The sequence below is a fragment of the Gavia stellata genome, chromosome 17 (genome assembly GCF_030936135.1).
Source record: "Gavia stellata isolate bGavSte3 chromosome 17, bGavSte3.hap2, whole genome shotgun sequence".
Lineage (NCBI taxonomy): Eukaryota > Metazoa > Chordata > Aves > Gaviiformes > Gaviidae > Gavia > Gavia stellata.
In genome coordinates, this window is record NC_082610.1 from 16,487,869 (window position 1) to 16,507,228 (window position 19,360).

The 19,360-nt window shown below is 41.0% G+C and overlaps 1 protein-coding gene across 1 annotated transcript in view; it reads right to left on the reverse strand.

The window, feature by feature from the left end:
• Window positions 1-19,360, reverse strand: part of SERGEF (secretion regulating guanine nucleotide exchange factor) — a 152,405-nt gene that overhangs the window by 65,399 nt on the left and 67,646 nt on the right. The window contains 1 exon segment of the mRNA XM_059826168.1: window positions 465-501. Coding sequence (XP_059682151.1) covers window positions 465-501 — 37 coding nt within the window.

Genomic DNA, 19,360 nt, shown 5'->3' on the forward strand with positions numbered 1-19,360 from the left:
AAGATGCACTGAAGAACCTGACTGCCATTTTGAAGATTTTTCCAAGCTTCAAACAACAGAAGACCCAGGATATTTTTTTTTTCACTGAAACTTTCCATGTTAAACAAAGATACTTTTGACCAGCTTCAAGCTTAGATGCTACTCTGAATCTGCAGCTTGAATTGTTGCAATGGCTCCATTCTAAAACAGGCTATAGCACTCTGCAAATGTATTTTGCTGTTGCATCCATCAACTCCTCTCTCCTTACAGGGGCTGGTCAACAAGGGCACCTTTTCATCACCACTGCTTATGCTACCCATTTCTCCTTGTCTTTCCTTCACATCTATATGTTACTTTCCTCCTTTCAGCTGCACACAATGCCCTTAATCACTCAGTATGTTTGATGTGCATGTTTTTCTTTCATCTTGTGCTACTTGAAAATGAAAAAAAGGTGAAAGGATTTGATATAAAATTAAGCTACTTACCAACTACTGCCAGATTATGCTCTGAGCCACATGCGATCTGAAAAAGAAGTATGAATGAATAAAAGAGAACCCGCTTACCAGTAAGAAGACAACCACAATTATGACAGGAAATTAAAAATTAACCTGAAACAAACAATTACAGTTTGTAGGATACAAAATCAAGGTTGAAGTGCTCACACTTTTAAATGAAATTTCATTTGTAGTCTCACTTAGGGGCTTAGTGGCAGGGGGTATGTTTGTTTGTTTTGTTAATAAACAGGCATTTGCTTTTCAAAATGCCATCACCGCTGACGTTTCAATACTTAGGCGCAAGACTGGCCGCAATTCTGCAAAGACATCACAGCCTTGATCCACTGGATCCAACAAGACTATTCATGGGCATAGAGCAAATGCAGATTAAGCCTGTGCAAGATCAGAGCCATACAGAGACAGCTGGGAATCAAAAGGGCAATGAAGATCTCCGTTTCTCTTATCTATACTGGTTTTCCAGGTGATCCCTGTAGAACTGCACGAAGTATACAGGCTCAGTGGGATAAACCTAAAGTGATATGATCCCTATGGTCATTTGTCCAGAATGGAGAAAAAATACCATAGAACTCAACTCTTCTATTAGCAGCAGGGTGGTTTAATTTTTAAAAGCGGCAGGAAAAAAAAAACAAAGAAACCAATGCAAACATTTTCTCCCAAGCTCATTAGTGATGGAAATCAGTTATAAATTTCTTTTCAAAGCAAACTCATAGTTTAGCGTATTTTTTTTTCTTCTTTGCAGCTGCTGTGAACATGTCAGATGTTTTGGCATATATCACGCAGTATCATTCACTAAGCTTTCGTGAGTTCTTCACAAATGATGGTAACACAAGCAGCCCGCTGCCCTACTGCAAGGGCTTTTCTCTCCCATTCAATTCTTTTGCAATGTCACTGCTGGCATAATTGTCTGACGTAATACAGACATTATCTTACACAAGGTTACCCTGCTGAGCACCCTCAAGTTTTAATTTAAAACACCAGCAATCCCCACAAAATCCTGTATCCAGTTCATTGTCTTACACCTATCTGCCAATTACACGTACTACTGAGCTGGGGAAAATCAATAACCGCATTCTTCTACTTCTTAGAAGTACAAAATATAAAAGAGAAGTATATTAAAAAATAGAAGTCCATACCATCAAAGGTTTATGTGGTATTGTGCGTGCATAACTTTATATAACGTTTTTACAGCCAGAGAAACTGCTGCAGTCACCTCAATGTCTGCATATCACAAAACCATTGAGGTTAAGAAAACAGTCCTTGTACTCAGCTCACTGTGCTTGAGCTTTTACTGGGAGATACCCAAGACTGACACGCAGTCTAGCTTGAGTGACTGCGTTACAAATAAACGCTGCAATCACTGCTACTCACGATGTACCCACGCCACAGCTATGACATGAAAACATTTGGTCAATGCTATCCTAACACAACAATGGCAAGGAAGACAAAACAGACTCTTTAGGACAAAGATGCTTAGCCAAGCCATTAAAGCATTCGGGAAAACAGGGCAATAAAAAGAATTCAAGTCCCAGCACACTCCAGGATGGACTTATCTTCAGAAAAATCAAGACAAAGCAGCAGGAAAAGTAATGCCTTTGCAAGAGCACTAGCAGGGCTGCATCAAGTCTTCTATTCCGCAATACTGCAGGCAGGCAAAGCTTTAAAGCCCTGACTGTTAAAATGCATAAATCATCACCATATCCCATATCATTATCCTCACCACACGTCAGAGCCCTACACGGGAGCTGGGCTGGTTCCTAATGCCTATTCACTGGCTAATGCTCCCACCAATGCTTCTCGAGCTTAACTGTTGATGCCATGGAAACAAGATCCACACATGGAAACACACACGAAGGCTTTCTAGCAAAAAGCAAATTCTGCATCTTCACCAAGTGCTGAAAATTGGAGATGCTGAAGCTGCTGCTAATAAAATAAATAAATTTTATCTGAGGTGTGAATAATCCTATCTCGGCTACTTCCCTAGGAAATATGCTAACACACGCACTGATTCAAAAGCGTTGGTACAAAAGAACTGCTCAGGCTGGTGGCTCATACTTACTGCTAGGATCCCTTTCAGAAATACTACATGAAAAACCCCCACCACACACCCAAACAAGGTGCTGTTTAGAATGTAAAACATCCCCTGACAAAGAAGCGTTTTCTTCCTATATCTAATAGCAGCAGCTACAGAGCCTACAAACCAGATAAAGGAACGCTGGTGACCTCAAAGCTTTGTACTCTACTCATAGAGCTGTTACTCTGCCCACCGTTCAGAGCCACTTGCTAGCCAGCTTATCAGGTTGTAAGGGAGTCAGTCAAACCGCGCTGGGGACAACCAGACCAGGAGTTGCTGTATTATACAGCCTCGCCAGCTCCGGGGAGTTGCCCCCACGACAGCCACTCACGGCCAACACGCTGTGCAGATGCACCCACTGCAGCTCTGTAGCCTGGCGGGGTAAGAGCTCCTGCAAAGCACAAATGGCGAGTGCTGCTGCACCTCTTTCCATCAGGAAAAAGCCACCTCAGTGGAAGGGCCAGCTTTGCCAACAATGACTGAAACCACGTGAAATCACAAGCTGCTGAAGGCAGCGGCCTGGATTCACCTTTGATGGCCCAGCGCATGCCATGTCCCAGCAGCAGTACTGTGCTCCAGAGAAGAATTTGCTAGATTGAGAGCACAAGGTTCACCACCTCGCCCTTATCGCAGGGTGCCACCACCTGACAACGCAGACTGACTTTGTCGGAAGCCCCAAATAAGAAACGCCCTTCGGGGACTCCACAGTCAGCTTTCTGAAACAACAGCCTTATTCACCATCCACGCTGCTCCCTCCAGGCTACGCCATCCACCCACGGGGTTCCTGCCCGCCTGCACACCTATGACTCTGGAGCTCCGAAGGGACCACACCACAGAGGTGAAGCAAGGTTGCCACTGCTTAGTGAGCAGTGCTGCTTTGCAGGTATTTCGTAACTTCTTTTTTACAGTAAGCTTTAAAATGTGACAACCCCCTTTGCTTCATGACTCCCCACAGCAGGCAACAATCAGCCAAGAACGTATGATTTGCTGGTACAAATACAGACCAGACAGAGAACAGCATTGCTGAACAGATGTTTTATGCTTACATTAGATATAATAAGCTCTGCAGTCAGCGCAGGTCACTGGGAGAAGCCTGGTATTTACTGCAGCAACCATCATTTTCTGGCTACTTCTCTTCTGTCCCCGCCCCCAACATGCTGCAGAGAAATTCAATTCCAACAGACATCTGTGTGCTCCCAGCGGATAAGTACGTTCAAGGGTACTTATAAACACGCAATAATGCTTTCTAATTGGGCAATATTTTTACATTCTGTTTTAATTGAAAAAAAAAAAATCACTAATCTTAAAGACAAATCAGAGTGACTGTTTGTGAGCGAAGCATTCTGTGAGCCTAAAGAAACATGACCCCCTCCCTACACAGAAACAATTCATATTAAAGTTTCCTCTCTGTTTGGAGGAAAATTTGAGAAGAGTTGTGCAAGGGTATTGTAATCTCTATATAAACTATCTCAAAGCACTCTTCCTCCTGTGAGGCAGGAAAAGAATGCTTAGGGACCATTTTACTCAGAACTCATTTACCTTATTATCCATGCCCTTTCAACCATACATAAATTGTTTGTTTCTTCCCTTAAATTGCGTGTTAGGAAGATGTTTTCTACCTAGCAATGGTTGCAGTTGAGATCCATCCATCCAGATTAACACATGATGAGAAGCAGCCAGGAGCCTAGCATTTTATTAATCATAAATAGTCAGGACATAAGCTGCACGGATGGTGAGGGAAGACCTCTGCACAGCAACCACGAACTCTGGGCAAAACACCAACACCTTTCTGCAGCCTCCAGATATGCCTATGGCCCAGCCCTAACAAAAATTCATTGATTGAACATAAAAGCAGCGAGTTACATAAAACAGAGAAAGTTTTTCACTTAAGATTAAAATACTTTGATATATTTAAAATACTATATGAAGTATAAAAATAATAACGTGTTTAAGATATAATATCTATCATTCATATATATGTGTGTTTATATATATAAGAAAATTTGTGCATACATAATATATGTATGCATATTAGGAAGAGAAGGTTATCTACTCAAGAAGCTGTTATCAGGGAAGAAAGCTCAGAGGAGAGGTTAGGGTAAATGCAGAGCCCCTCTGGGATAGAGAACTTTCTGAAGAATAACTGTCCCTCCTTTTGCTCCCCCACAGTCCTGTGAGGTAAGAAAGTACTGTTCTCTCCTTTGTAGAGAGTAAACAAACATATACAGGATAAAACTCATGCAGATATTTAGACATACAATTTCCCATTGATCTCAAAAGGTAATTAAGAGACAAAATAGCTTTTGTAAACCATCCCTAAGGGACTTCTGAGCACTACAAAACAAGTCTGACAAAGCGTATAAAAATCCAAGTTTCAGGCTAGTACCTTGACCACAAGGCTATTCGTTCTTTTCTTTCTGTACTCCCAGGGCCCTGACTGAGGAGGTGGTGTGCAGCCCATCAGGAAAAAGATGGAGTCAGAACTGCAGGCAAAGCCAGCCTGGTGCCGCAGCAGAAGGGAAGGGACAGCACAGGGGGGTTGCAGGGAAGAGGCACGAGGAGCTGGACTCCCACGGGGGATTGCAGAATGAAAACTCACAAGCATCTGAACATCAGGGTGCTTAGCTAGAACAACAAAAGGACCTCAACGCCATTTATTTTTGGTTCATTGCCCTACAAGTGCAGGTTAATTCCCTGCAGTGCAATTATTTCCCAAAACAGTCAAGGATAAGGGGGCTTCCATCACTTCCCAGAGATAAGAGCACTACGTACGAAAGACGTTTCTAAGGATGAATGAAGATATGATGCATCCAGATTCTAGTCACTACCATTTCTAGCTTTTTAATTGCACGAAAGCATGGCTCTTGAGAGAGAGAGAGAGAGGGGGGTGCAAGGGAAGGAAACCATTAAAAAGGTGTGCACAGAAGTACTTTTACCCAGGACTTTGTATCTGCCTTTAGCCACGGCATCTCACGTCTTTTGACAAATTTCACTGTAAGGAAATTGCCAGGGCCAGAAGACTGCAGATTTTATTCCTTCTGGGATCAGAAGTCCTAAGGGAAGGAGATGAGGTGACCGAGTAGGCTTATGCCAGGGGAATCTTCTCTCCCAGTTGTTCTTCCATGCCCTTGATTAATGTATCGTAACAATGATTTGTACTGTTTGACACACTCTGCCCAACTATATTTGTATGCAGAATTTTACTGACGTGAAAAAATAAAATAAAAGGAATCTAATTAGCAAAGCTGTCCTGCTTCCAAAGATCCTTCACCAGGAACTCTGTGTTCCTTTTCTGGATCATTTGACTCCTGATTGATAAGAAAGCAGCTTGCTAACCTAGTCACATTCCTTGGCGAGCACAAGACTAAGCGCAGTCTAATGCAACACATGTTAGCAGCAAACCAGTATGACCTCACCAAGAACAGCACATTAAATCTGTTCCTAGCTGTCAGCTGTATCAGTTGAAAAGTGAGAGGCCCAGTGTCCTATAGCTCATAAGACATTTTCCATTTCTCATCAATCTAATAATCTAATCTTTTACTTAAGGTTGATTTTTTTGTTGTTGTGTGATTGGCTTTTTAGTTTGTATGTAGTTTTACTTTCCACTACAGCAAAAAAACTAAAAACAGAATTTAAACTGAAGCTGTGTACTAAGGTCTGGAAGAAAACATTCCTCCTCAAGACACACCTGACCAATAACTAATGTGCCATGTAAGTGGACCTTTGCAAGCATGGAAGGAGAGAAGAGGCATTAAGACATTAGCAGGATGCAGTAAGCTTTCAAAAGAAAGATTTTATAGCTCTCTGTAGCCTCCAGAATTATGATCTATGCTCTCTGTGCCTGAAACTAATCCCAAGCCTGCCACACTTGTAGCGCCAAACACAAAATGCTTTTTCCCCTTGCAACATTTCCATTCCTTCTCCACCCACCATTTCAGAATCCCATCTCCAATCATTCAGCATCCCGCCCTGCCAATTGTCTTACAGCCACAGAAAAGCCAGCTAGCCAACCCCAAGATCTTGCCTTTACACCCTCCCTGCTGTAAGTGACACATATATATAGATAAAGTCCTTGCACACATTCCCTCTGTATGACACTAACCATACATGAGAAACTGCTATGCTATCCACCAACTAACTGAGCACCACACTGCCAGGAACAGCTCCTTGGGGATAACAGGGTGCAGTTGCACTTCTTCGGTTCAGTACAGCTTGGGTCTCAAGTGCTTGCAGGAGATGGAAACAGTTGTAATTCCAAAGGGGGGAAAAAACCAAACAAACAAAAAACCCCCAAAAAAACCCCAACAAAAAATCCACCACGCAAACAAACAAACAAAAAAAACCATACACACAACCCCCCCCAAAAAACAGATACCAAAAACCAACCAGTCTTTTAATATCAGGTCAGAAGTACCACAACCACATAACGCTATCATTAAAGGGATCAGGCACAGGGGATGAAAATAAAAGGAGGGGAAAAAAAAGCAGCTAATTGTTAAAGCAGTCGGCATTTCCACGGAAGGTTTACATCACAGCAACCCATGTGCACCCACAAAGTCCACCTGCAAGGCAAGTGTGCTCGTACTGAAAAACTTATATATACCTCAAATTGAGGATGGATGGATTGAGATGTCAAGACAAAGTAAGATCCATGGCCACCAACAAAAAAAAAACCAACCAAACCTCACCAGCAGGTGACTTTAGGACAATACAAAAGTTGCTGAGATCCCAGTAAGAACAACCAGTGGGATTGGGTTTGAGTAGAATGACAAGAACGTAGCCAAGACAACTGTGATAAAAATCTTTACAAGTCGGCAACGTCAGCTGGCTCTTCTCCATGGCCTGAAGATTTTCCAGTTAGTTCTTGTATCCTTCTTCAGGCAGTTCCCTTCCTTCCTTGGGGTTCAGAAAGCATTAGCATCTTTCATTCCAGGAGAATGAAGCTCTGTCACTTTCACATCCCTCAGCCTCACCAGCCTGTCAAAATTTTCCATTTCTGCAATCAAGACCTGAGCCACAAACCAATTTTTGTTTATCCTTTCATCATTTTTAAAATGAACCAAGTCATGGTCATTCAATCCCAGTTTGTTTCCTGTAACAAGATCCCCATTCAGTCTTCATTATTTTGTGAAAATTAAGACTCAAGTATCCCTTCTGATTGATGAAGAAATTGTCAATCACATCAGCCCTGACTTAATGTGTACATACTCCCAAACCTATGTCTGTGAAGTGCAAAGCCCACAAGGCCAACATCCTCACTAGCATTACAGACATCTCTATCCACATCCAAATATGAACTAGAGGAACGGGGTCTTCAGCAAATGCACAGTTTTACCCAAGGGAACTTCTTCACCATTTTTCTCAAAATGATTTTGATTTAGATTGTTTCATCCACAATTCCCAGCTCCTTACAGTCTCAGTGCCTCTCTCTCCTAAGTTAAATGACAGGCACTAAGATGAATACCTTAATCTTTTTGGGCTTGCTTTGGGGACTACAACTAGTTTTGCTCTTTATTTAAGGCCACAAACACTACTTTGACAGGAGAAATTAAAGAAACCAAGACCCCAGAAACAAAATGTTTCAAAACCTCTTTATACACCGATCTGACTGTACTATCAACACACACATCCTTACCATCAGATTATTCTGATGTTTTCAGGTCAAGAACTGTAGCTTGTAGCATGCCAAAAAAACCTTGGGTGTCTGTCTGTCTTTCCTTCCTATGCTATTTTACACACAGACAGCAAAAAGAAAAATGTTCATTATAGCACGTAGATGTCATCATTACCTATCTGAATGTGCTAATTTCTAGTACTGTGAACTTAATGAAATTAATGGTTCTATTAAACAATGATTGCAGGCAAACATTCTGTCGAAGTACATATCGTGATCCAACATTTTATAGGCTTAGAATAAAAGTCACGACAGTAAGTATTATTTGGCAACAAAACACCAAATTCTACTTAAACAAGTATTTCCAAGGTCCTTTTGGGGATGTATAACTGCAGTTTTAAGTTTTTCAAAAGAATCTGGGCTTCGCATTTCTTTTCCTGTGGCAAAACAGTCCATTTTTAACCCGTTTAGAGTATTTTCTGGAATACTCAGTGAAGCTGGAGAGAATCATAGAGCAATCAAATGTACATATCATGGGAACTTGGCTCTCCCCAGGAACTCAGCTCTCCCCTAACTGTGGTGTTATTGCAAGCAATCTCACTACAGTTCTATGTAAAAAAAAAACCCACGCAGACAACTCAGCATACACAGCCTGCAAGATGACACAATAGCACAAAGCCTTGCATAAAGGAAAAATAGCACTTCTTGTAAAGTTCATACCCTTAAACAATTGACTGTCTGGGTATTCTATTTGGATACTGTGAACAGGCAGACACGGTCCCTAGAAGACCCTCTTAAAGGAGGTAAGTGTTGATAGCGCGGCCGTGGCAGAAGCCATTGCTTGATTAGCCCTGTCCAACCACACTGCCCAGAGGGCACTGGCCCCACCACTGGGAGGTCTGACTTCCTTGACTCTCTATAACCCTTCTTTTTCTAGCATGTGCTTTCCTGGAACCTCCTTACAGTATTTTCTTCTTTTACATGCTTTTCACCTACATTATCCTTCACTAAAAATTGCACCCAAAACACCTGGCAGTATTATAAAAAAAAATTATCAATGATGTCTTTAAGGAATACTACTCTTATTTTAAAGTGCAGAGGCTTTTTTGCTTCTTCCAGCAATAAATCCAAATTTATGATAGAATTTTGAATGTCTCCGTTCCTCAACACCCAGCATCAGGATGTGGGAAGACTAACTTTCAGAGAAATTACTAAATGTTCAAGGAAGCTCTCATGCACAATTAGACTGACCTTTCATTTCACTGCTAGCCCGGCTGACCTTGGTGGGCACTGCTGCTCACATCAACTGGCAGTTCACAAATACACTGTCACTGAAAAGAATAAAAAAACTACTTCATCTCCAAAACATTTTATGTCCTTTGAAAGAAATAAGCAGGTTACTGGAAGCACAGAACCACTACTATGTAATATCATTTGAAGTGTCCCTCATTGGACTCAATGCCTTTGGGAAATATTATTTAAGATAACTATCAGCTGTTCAAGAATGCAAATCTTTGCCTCATTTCCAGCAAAACCCTCGCTGTCTCTCCCTCTCCCACACATATGCACGTAAAACCAAAAATGTTATCAACTTGATTTGTAGTCAAAAACACACTAGCACATTAAGAACTTCTCCTAAAATATGACAAAATAAACATGAGGGGGGAAAAAAAAGGAAAAAAACCTATTTTTCATACACCAACTACCTCAACTTGAGGACAGAATTTTCTTGGTTCATTTACTTTCCAGCAGAGCTTCAGGCATGCAGCTTCCATAAGGGTTAGCCTTGTATAAAAACATCAAGCCATGAATTTTGGTGACTGTCTGCTCCTTTACTTCTCCAAATAAATGGTGCTTATGCCTTTAGGGTGTCATGTAACTCTGCTCTCCAATGTTGGAGTCTCTGTTTCTGCAGCACTTAGTAACAGTACAGCTCCCTGCAGCAAGCTTGCTGGAAATAAATAAAATGTAAACTTGCTAAGACTCCAGTACAAAGATGAATAGAAAAGTTCTTCTGGATAAATAAGGATACCATTTGTAAGGACGCAAATAGAGACTGAACCTTAATGCTAGTCACAAAGGGAGAATTAGGAAAAAAACATGTCTGAAGTGACTCTACACAGCTGATAAAAAAGCATTTTTATTAAAAAGCTGAATTATCATAAAGCCTTCAAAGTTCTAACTTGAACTTTTTTGAATAAGACTATAGCCACATCGTGTTCTGTCCGACAACCATCCATGAGCTCAAGAAAACAGCAGTAGGACAAGAGCAGACAGCAGAAAGTCACAGGCCCTTGCTGCTGCTCCACTGCACTGAGGGGAGAACACATCTGCCCTTCCCCGGGCTGGAAAAGGCACAGCAGCCAGCTGCCAGCAGGAGAGCCGGGCAGCCCACCGACGGCCCTCCAGCTATTCCCATTCAGGAGAACCATTCATTCATTCATCTTAGCTGGGTTGTTTTTTAAAACCACACATTCATTCCAGTTTATTTTGACCTAGCAGCTGCCTAATTACAAGACATTTCTATTATGCACCATCTCTCTCGCACAATATCCACTCCTTTCTCTCTCTTTCAGTCTTCGCTACCTTTGAGGCGTGATTCTCTCACACCAGTACTAGCACATCAGTTTCAAACGACCTTTTCTTCTCTTGTTTTCTCAGGGAACATGTCAGCCTGCTCAACTTCAAAGGCTCTCAGTCTCGCCGGGGACCAAATGCTGCAGGGGTGGAGTAAGCAGAGATGTGTCCCACCTCACAAGCCAAAGGATTCACTGACTGGTCATTTAATTCACACTATAGAACGATTTTTCGTACAACCCATTTCTAAACACGACAGCATTTCCGCAGTTTGAAAGAATGAAGTAGATAATATAACCACTATACCATTCATGTCTAATTGCAAAAAGAGTGGTTTCACATGACCAACTAAATGCATACTAATTTAACCACAGAATTTGCCTATATATGTTGTGACCAGTGCCTACAGGAAAAACAAAAGAAAACAGCCTTTTCTCCCCAAAATCTCACACAATAACACTCTCTGCTCAGTAATTCATTACTGGGAATGGTGTCATCCAACACCAATCATCTGCAGTTGATGCCAGAGAAGCACTAAGCACTCACTAACTATTTTTTGATGCCTCCATAGGCTGAAAAAACAGGTCTTTCTTTCTCAGGAGCAAATACTTCCTCGATTAAGAAGCCAGCAGATGAGGTGTAGCTGTAGAACTGTAAGTGCAAAGGCTTTAACCAGTCAGTACAACCAGACCATAGCCTTGGAACCATAACAAATCGAGAATGCGCTTGCTGCAGTGAGCCCACTCCCACAAGTCAGGAGACTTCCACTACACCGTAAGGAACTAACAGGGATACACCCCACAGTCAGTCTGAGAAACATGAAGCCTAATTTCTGAAGAGCTGTAGTCACAACAGCCAAATTGAAATATGGCATTTCAGCAAAAAGGACTGGTAAATATTTTCCTTCTGTATGGGACCCTAACAAAACTCACAAGGCAATTAAGTTCTTACAAATTTAAGCTGAGTTTAAGTCCACATAATATCCATATTTTCACGTTTTCTTAAAGTTAAGCGAATGCTCCTATTGTAGCAGTGTTGCACAACAGTGCCAGATCGGCATGAACCATAGTAAATATCTTCATTTGTGAACTATGGATCACCAGAATCTTATTCTGGTCTCCCTACTACAGTTATAGATGGACTGCATTTGACTGCAACAGATTTATGCCAAAGAATTATTTCTCTCTTTTACTTCCAAATATTGCCAAAGATAGAGCTATACCTTCTGGAATAAAAAAGAAAAATGGCTTTAATAGAACAAATTTTGAAGCTTTCATTGCTCACATCCGCTTGCACACTGACTGCAAATACATGTAATTTATGATGTGGCAATCCTTGTTTGTTTTTAGAGGAGGGGTCCTATTGTCAACCTAGCAGAATCCCTTGCTCCATCTGTATTAGACATCACACACATTATTGAAAGCTGCCTACGAAGGAAACAGGGTGGATAGTGAAGGTCCTGCAACGTGCATTCATTTAGAGTTCTTGAAATTAAGAGGTTGTGAATGAATCAAAACTCCAGAAGCAGCTAATAAAACTTGATAAATGGGCAAGACTGAGACAGATAAAATTTACTGTGGTCAGGTACAGCGTAATAAATCTTTCTGGATACCAAAAAGAATCGTTTAGACTGTTCAGGTATACAGATAGATTCTAAATTAGTTGGAACCTCTCAGGGGAACTATCTAGCATCACTGTGGACAACTCACCAGAAATATCTGTTCAATGTGTAACAGCAACCTAAAAAGCAAGAAATTCGACCGGTTTAGAGAGGGAGATGGTATTGTCATCTTTTCACACAGACCAATTGCATTTTACAGTTTCATGCTGATACTATCAGGAAAAAGGGATGAGCACCCGTAAAAAGAATGTCTTGACCTAACAAAAGCAATAGGAACATGTAAAAATGAGCCCTGCTGAAGACCAAATTATTTATTCCTCAAAACCGAGGAAACTAATAGCAGAATACCAGTATTTCAAAATCAAGCCTTATACCAAAGTTAGGAGCAGCTTACATGACTACACCTAGTAGTAGCAAAATGACTACTACACCTTCCTAACAAGCACTCACCTTGATGTTCAGACACTTGAGAAGGGAATTAACCCTTTTGGGCCACAGCATAACGCCACAAACCAAACTCAGATGATGTCCACCCCAGACCCCACATCTTTCAAAGACGCTCCTGCCTGATGAGGGGTGAATCCCTCCTCCTGGTACTACAACCTGCATTCTTGCTCCTAATATGTATGACCCACGCTCAGCAGAGCTGACCTGCCTAGTGTCCGCCCTCCCAAAGTAGACAAACAGTCCAGATTTTTTTTTTTTCCAATACCAGTGACTCCACTAGAAACACACGTATTCGATAAAGGCTTCAATTTACAGTGATATTTCTAGGACCTCTCGCAGCCAGTTTGCAATTTTTAATGGCTTTTCCATTTTTTAGCGGTTGTTATTGTCATTTTGTATCTTTATAACTTCCTGCTCAGAATGTCATACACTGTCTACCCAGCTGCCTGACAGAAATCCAAGTATATTACATCCGCATTTGAAAATCTAAGTATGTTACATCTGCATTTGACATTGATACCTTTATCAAACTTTTATCTCACAAAAAAAATAGGCATCACAATAGTTTGACAAAATATATTTTCCATAGCCACATACTCACTGCAAGCAACTACATGATCATCCTTTAAACCATTATTGATCAAAATTCACGTCAGCCAAGGCAAATACCAGGCTGACAGGCCTATAATTATTTGAGTCATCTTGTTCAACCTTTTAAAATATTGGCAGGGCACCGTCTTTCAACCAGCCTTCTGAAACTTCCCCGATACTCTGGAAAAAAAAAAATTACCAACTTCAACAACCTAGAGAGCGCTTTGGCCATCTCTCAAAACTCTGAAATGGAAATGTTTCAGTCTTGATTTTTAAAATTCTACCCCTAGAGACTGAGGAAATGATGGTCCGGAAAAGGGATTCTCATCACTGTATGATACTTCTGCTTCTTCCCCAAATGCAAAATAGAAATTTTTACTAATGTAAAATTTCTCTTGCCAGGGATTGACGTTTTGCCAACAGACATATTTAAGATGTTTTAGTATTGACAGTGCATAGTCACCTGTATTTGTCTTTGAGAGCAAGCTCACCCACATTATCACGGCTCTTTTCCGATCCCTATTAGATGGAGCTGGCCATCCTGCGATGGGGTGACTCATGGCAGGCTGCAGTCAGTGCCTTATATTATGTTTTGTTTCAGGGGAGTGGAGAGGATTTCCCACCTGTTGGACACCCCTTAAGGATACAAGGCCTCATATTTCCAACTTGTTAATGACTGAGGAACAGGTAATGCAGTTCTTAATATAAAATGCCCCTTTCACTCCTATGAGTCTACCTGATTCTTCCTAAATAAATTGTAACCATAGACATGGACATTGCAATCACATAACTTTTTCCATAAGGTTTCATACTGAAATATTTTGTTGCATCATGGCTTAAAGCAGAGTATTTTATTCTTTGATACAGACTACAAGGGATTTGGCTAACCTGAACAAGGTGGGGAGGGCAGAGATACTGTCGCTGACTTCCTGCATTAATTCATCTAACTGCTACTCAGTAAGATTACAACATTCCCACATGCACAGAAGTCATGCTCCCATCCCCCTGCTGTTAAATCACATTTTTCCTTTCGTTCTCACAGGGTGTCTCTGTAACACACAGGAATCATCGCGACAAGACAATTTTTCAAACAACATTTTATGAGCAGTGCTATATACATTACAAAAAAGAATCAATACTTCAAAATAACCCCTGAAGACAGTAACACATTTTTTTAATTAATACATCGAGGGAGTCACTGTGAAATACACTGATCAGAAATCCCTTTACAAGACCTGTTTTCCTTTCAATTTATAAAATATTCCTTAAATAATATGCAGTTTTAAAATTCCAGCTTCATCTGATACAATAGTCTATGCCACTAGACAGAATACAAAATTATAGAAACTCTGAAGAATGGATTTTTAACAACTTTAATGAGAGTAGCAGCATTTTTGCAACAGAAGAAAAGTACTACGGATTATGTTAAAGTCAGCAGTCCACCAGACTTCACCACTAATTACAAAACACACCCACCTCTCATGCATTTGTATTTCAAAGTGGCATCCCTCTTCAAATGGAAGTCAAGAGGCAGCACTACTATTTCAGAATGTTTCAAAAATCTGGTGAACTCATTTAACCTAAAGTGACATACGTGGCCCAGCTAAGAACAACAATAAGGAAACCCCTTCCTGGATATTCTCAAACCTAGCAGAACTGAAGCGCCACTGCACGACAGCTAAAACCCACCTCATCTGCCCTGAGTTCTCAGGCCATCAACTTTAGGAGTGCTTTACTCTCACAATGAAGGTCATTGCATGCGAAAGATTGAGAACTACTGCTCAAGCGTCCTGTGAAGGACGTGAAGTGTATGTACTCATGCCTATACACAATTCTTACACCTTGGCAAATACCATGAGTGTCAGAGTTTGCCAGTAGCCAAAGTTTTTGCCATTCTGACTTGAGAGCTCTCTGGCCAACATACCGTTCCTGGACATAGAGCACTAGCTTGAGATTATATTCTCTTCAACTGATGCACACAGGCTTTAAACATTTACTCCTTCGTCCAGCCTCTCCAATATCTGCTCTAAATACAAGCTACTTGCCCTTAATGGAGGTGGCATCTGTACGGCACGGCTGCCCTGCTATTACAATTTCAAATGACAATGGGAATTGAAGCATGTCGCCTCCAACGACTCCAAACGCATTAAACCACTGCACTCAGGGAGCAGAAAAAAAAGAACAATATCTGATTTTCCAACTATGTCAGTATGTTGGAATATCATCTTCTGTGGCAGATTTCACCTCAAAAATATCTGAAGTGTTCCAAAGTACACAGTATCATTTCACTCCCAACTACCTGGCCAGAAAAACCCTGGAATGACAGTTTTAAGCAACTTGCTTTTTCAACCTAGGGCGGAAGTACTGTGGTACGTACTGGATAAGGAAGAGCTTGGCTCGTCACGATACCATTAAAACCTGAAAAATATTTGGATTAAATAGCTTACTTTTATTTTGAATGTTATATTATTCAAGAAAAGACTTTTTACCTGTGAGTAAATTCCCGTTACAATACATTAATTTCTTTTTGAATCACTACACCTTTGTCATCTTTGCATACAGCACCCAACCATTTTTCTTACAGAAAGCCTGAAAAAAATTTTTTTTCAAGAGCTTGCATCTCTCTACAGTTTCTCAAGAGTGTTTTGCAGGACTGCTGCTAAAGATGGAAGTAACCCATTCCTGAGCTCAGAGGATCAAAATACTCTGTAACTCAACTGCCGAGCATCACTCAACATCCACACAGGAAGATTCTGGCCATTCATTCATTGTTGAATTCTTCACATCTCTTTGTGTGAGGTGAAGCAAAGCATCTGCAAATGCCACAAAGACAAAATAATCTTTACCACACACATTCACGTATTTTCTTCTTTTTGTGGACTACGTTTCCTTTTTCCATTCATTCTCTCCTTTCGCCTCTGCAGCCTCCTACTTTTCTTTCTGTGTGCACATATAGGCATTCTGACATTAAGGGCATCTCCCATACCTTGGCAAGTACTGCAGCCCACAAGTAGAACTACTAAGCTAAGCTATTGGGAAAAAAGATCTAATAAACAAGCAAATGGGGTGTGTGTGTATGTTTGAGATCACTTGTGTTAAAATAAGGCAGTAAACTATTCTGCAGATTTTCCTGGCTGACTTTACTCTGTAGTCTGCAAGGCTAAAAAGATGTCCCCAAACTGAAAGGAGCAAGGACTGAAAGTAAAGGGGAGTGCAAAGTGTCTCTTTTTCCCTCCTACCTTTGAAAACTACCAGGCTTTTTAAAACTCCACATATATTGTTTCCCCATTCTTTTCCTTCCCCGCCCCCCCAGCTCCTCACTAATGACCAACAAATCTTGTATGCAGGAGAAACCAGACTACAGCTGCTAATTTACCCATAGAGAGGAACATAGTTAGCATATCCTTGAATTTGTCATTATTAGGAACATATAGAAGCCCATACTTAGAAGCTAAGTTTCTATTTTGGACCTTTAAGTACAGAAGGCACTGCTAATTTTAAAACAAACAGAAATACGAACAAGCTCAGAACTATGTTACACCTTTAAAATGAATAAATTTGGTATATGACTGGTCTACAGAGTGCACAAATTATGCTTCTTAAAATAATTTTTAAAGGAATGATTTTCCACGTGCTTTTCTACACAGGCTCCTTCTTGACTAAAAAAGAGCTAAGAAACATCAAAGGCTAAATTGTTCGTGAGATTGCCTGAAGAAAAAGGTTCTTTCAGGTCAGCATGAAGGGTAATAACATTCACCTCAGCCTCAGCAATTAAGGAAATTGTTTCCATCTCTACAGGCATCAGTCTCTTGAAAACTGAAGGAACAATGTATTCAACACAAACATGAATGAAATGTTGACCAGATTGAAAAAAAAAGACTAAAAATATACTTGGATAACAAAAGACTCTTTTGGAGGGGAAGAAAAAAATAAAAAGAGTAGCTAGGCAATGCATTAAAATTATTTCCCTGGCTTCCATTCAGATGCTGTCCAAGCACAGCTTCACTGTTTGGCATGTTGCTTGCATCTCCTCACGTCACCTTCATTCTCTCACTCAGATAACCTACAGATAAAAATATAGAGAGCCCTATTCTAGGATTCAGCAATATTAACCCAGCAGCAAAAACTGGGGCCTTCTTGATTCATAAAGAATTTTTATAGCCCCTGTGAACTACAGAGCGTAGGGAGGGTGAAAGCTCACATCAAACTGAGGCAGACGACTCTTTCAGCTTCGCTTACAAAGCGGGATGTGTCCGTTATCCATGGTGAGAGGGGCTTACCGGCCTACTGCCTCTGCATGTTCCCACAGGAAGAAGGTGCAACTGAGGAAAGGGAATGCTGAATCTGAAACTCATTTCATCAGCCTAATACATTCTAGATTCATTACAGAAACTTAATTCCCACTTCCACATCAATGAAAATTTTTTGCTTCTCAGGCCTCTTTAATGCACAGTGCTGGTCCCCCTCAGTCATCTGCCACTAAACCACAGCCAGCACAGAATAGGAGTGCACACACCTCAAACCGCTTCGCAGAGTATATGTGAGGAAAGAAAAAAAAATAACCTTATCAGGTAAAATTGCAGAAGGGGATTCTGGTTGACAGAACCCCCCAGCACCCTCTCAAAGTAGCAGAAACAGCACCATCAAGCAGATGGGGATTATTATTATTTTGGTTTAAGAGAATGCTGACATTTTATGGTTACAAACCAGGAATAGCCAGCCCACTGTCCAGAGACATGGACGAAGGGCTCCTGCTGATGAACAGTCTTTTCAGCCCACCTTTCTGGCATCCCTTGTGTGCTTCTTTCCAAGCACTCTTCCACTGTGCAGCACATATCTTTTCCAGTCGTCTTCTTCTGCTCATTACTGCCGTCTCACTGTCACAGAGAAAAGGCTCCTCTTCCCTCTGCAGAGCAAGAAACAGGACATACCCTGCCCTACTGTTATGTTGCTGCCTGCCTCTGCAAACCACCCTGGATTATCACTACGGAGCAACAGAGACTGAGCTGCAGCAAGACATCAGCTTCCCATCCATTTTCAGTGTGGTTCTGTTCTACTAAGCAATATGCCTAAACTAGCAGCAAGCTAAAAGCAAAATAGGAAGGACGAGTTCGATAAGGGAGGCCTTATCAGCCTTTGCTGCCTTCAAACCTACCAAAAAAGGGGGAAGGGAGGCACGTTTAAAGGCAATGCTTTTCCACACTGCAGTATGCAGGAGCCAGACTCAGCTAAATGCACACAGCGCACACACAATAGACACAGTTGCCCTAGAAACCGCATCGCAGGGAGGTTTGTCAGTAAAGCTTTTTGCTTTCTACCAAGGCTACTTTCAGATTACCACTTAGCACAGACATCTGTATGGATCAGACAACATCCTGCATCTGTCTTGAACATGCCTGCATGAAATGATGTGATGGCTACACCATAGGGAAGAATAAGGCACTCCACAAGTTTACCAGGGAACCGGGCTCTTAAACCGCCCAGCACACCATCTGACAGCAACAGCTTGCAAGCTAATGTATTGTCACCTCACAACAGAATAAAACTGTGATCTGTTGTAATAAATGTTCTTTAATCTTTCATTTGTTTTCTTAAAAATTGCTAGCTTTAAATAAAGATCTACAGCCTGTTTCTGCCGCAATTTTCCTCTGCAACAAGAGACTTAAGTTTCTGATACTGACCACCACCTCAAAAAACATCCCGAGTAGAAAATAAAAAATACAACCAGAAAACATCTAAGCTGCTTATTTTTACATATACTTTTATCCTTTCACTAACACCGTTGAAAGGCAGTGAAAGTATGTGGTGCAGCATGTGTCTTGAAAAAAATTTGGTCACAAAAAAAATCACTTGAATAATTTTGCAAGCTTAAACTACACTAGTGAGTTAGTTCACCTTCTTTCATTTGGTCCCCCTACTTTTTCAGATAAAGAAAAACACATTAA